Source organism: Magnolia sinica, chromosome 17 (assembly GCF_029962835.1).
Source record: "Magnolia sinica isolate HGM2019 chromosome 17, MsV1, whole genome shotgun sequence".
Lineage (NCBI taxonomy): Eukaryota > Viridiplantae > Streptophyta > Magnoliopsida > Magnoliales > Magnoliaceae > Magnolia > Magnolia sinica.
This window is the reverse complement of record NC_080589.1, coordinates 65,316,326-65,317,323: the sequence shown is the minus strand read 5'-3', so window position 1 is coordinate 65,317,323 and position 998 is coordinate 65,316,326. Positions and strand designations below refer to the sequence as shown.

Sequence of the window (998 nt, the reverse complement as noted above, 5' to 3'; positions counted from 1 at the left end):
GTGTGTCAGCATATTCAAGAGGGTGGTGCAGGTGTTAGAGATCTCTAGAGCATGAATCGGGCTCTCTTAGGCAAGTGGATTTGGAGACTTGGAACTAAATCAGGGACTCTATGGAATTGTTTGATAAAGAACAAATATGGTCAATCAAAAGGTGGGTGGTGGTCAAGAGAAAGCACAACCTATAGAGCTTCGGCCCTATGTAAAGGAGTGTTAGGAATGAAGCAGGAGATTCTTAAAGGCATTCGTTTTAACATTGGAAAAGGAGACAATATCCTGTTTTGGGAAGACGTATGGATGGGTGATCAAGCTCTTAAACATGCTTTTACAGACATCTATCACCTTGCCCCAAACCGGCTTATCTCAATAGCCGACAACTATTATCTTCAAGGGAATGACATTGTATGGAACCTGTCTATAAGAAGAAATCTCCGAGACAGGGAGATTGAAGAGTATGCAGCTGTCCTATCTTGTATTAGCACCGGTAAACCAGATCAGACAGGCATGGATAGGTCAGTGTGGAAACCAAACAAATCGGGCTCCTTTTCAGTTAAATCCCTACATAACTTGATTTTCGGGTTTCCGGATGATTTAGAAGAGACAATGATGGATAAAATGTGGAAATACAAGCTTCCTCCGAAGATTGCGGTCTTTGCCTGGTTGGTCGGTGGAGACACCCCACCCTGGTCAATATCTTGAGAAGGCTAAGATAGTCTGAGAACCATGATCCTATCCAAACCTCAAAACCCTAATCCTCACCCCAAAAACCTAATCCAAACCCCCAAACCCTATTCGGACCCAAAAACCCGAAAGAAGACTATCGGACGAACCAGCTCACCAAATGAGGCCCACCAGACAAAGCCTGGCCTGGGCGGTAGTTTGACTACCGCCGGCGGTACTCCGATTACCTCTGCTCGCGGGGCGCATGTGTCCTCCGAGCAACAGCTGTCTCTGTGCCCGAAAGTCAACTTTCTTTTGAAATTACCCCTCCAGCCTGCATT

At 45.9% G+C, this 998-nt stretch overlaps 1 protein-coding gene across 1 annotated transcript; it reads left to right on the top strand.

Moving 5' to 3' along the window:
• The first annotated feature begins 216 nt into the window (after positions 1 to 216).
• Positions 217 to 696, top strand: LOC131230587 (uncharacterized). The gene has a single exon (XM_058226491.1). It carries the CDS (start codon positions 217 to 219, stop codon positions 694 to 696), a length of 480 nt encoding a protein of 159 aa, XP_058082474.1.
• The last annotated feature ends 302 nt before the right edge of the window (positions 697 to 998 follow it).

What these genes read in the sequence shown, in the direction of transcription:
- LOC131230587 (XM_058226491.1), top strand. Translation starts at nt 217, where the DNA reads ATGAAGCAGGAGATTCTTAAAGGCATTCGTTTTAACATTGGAAAAGGA.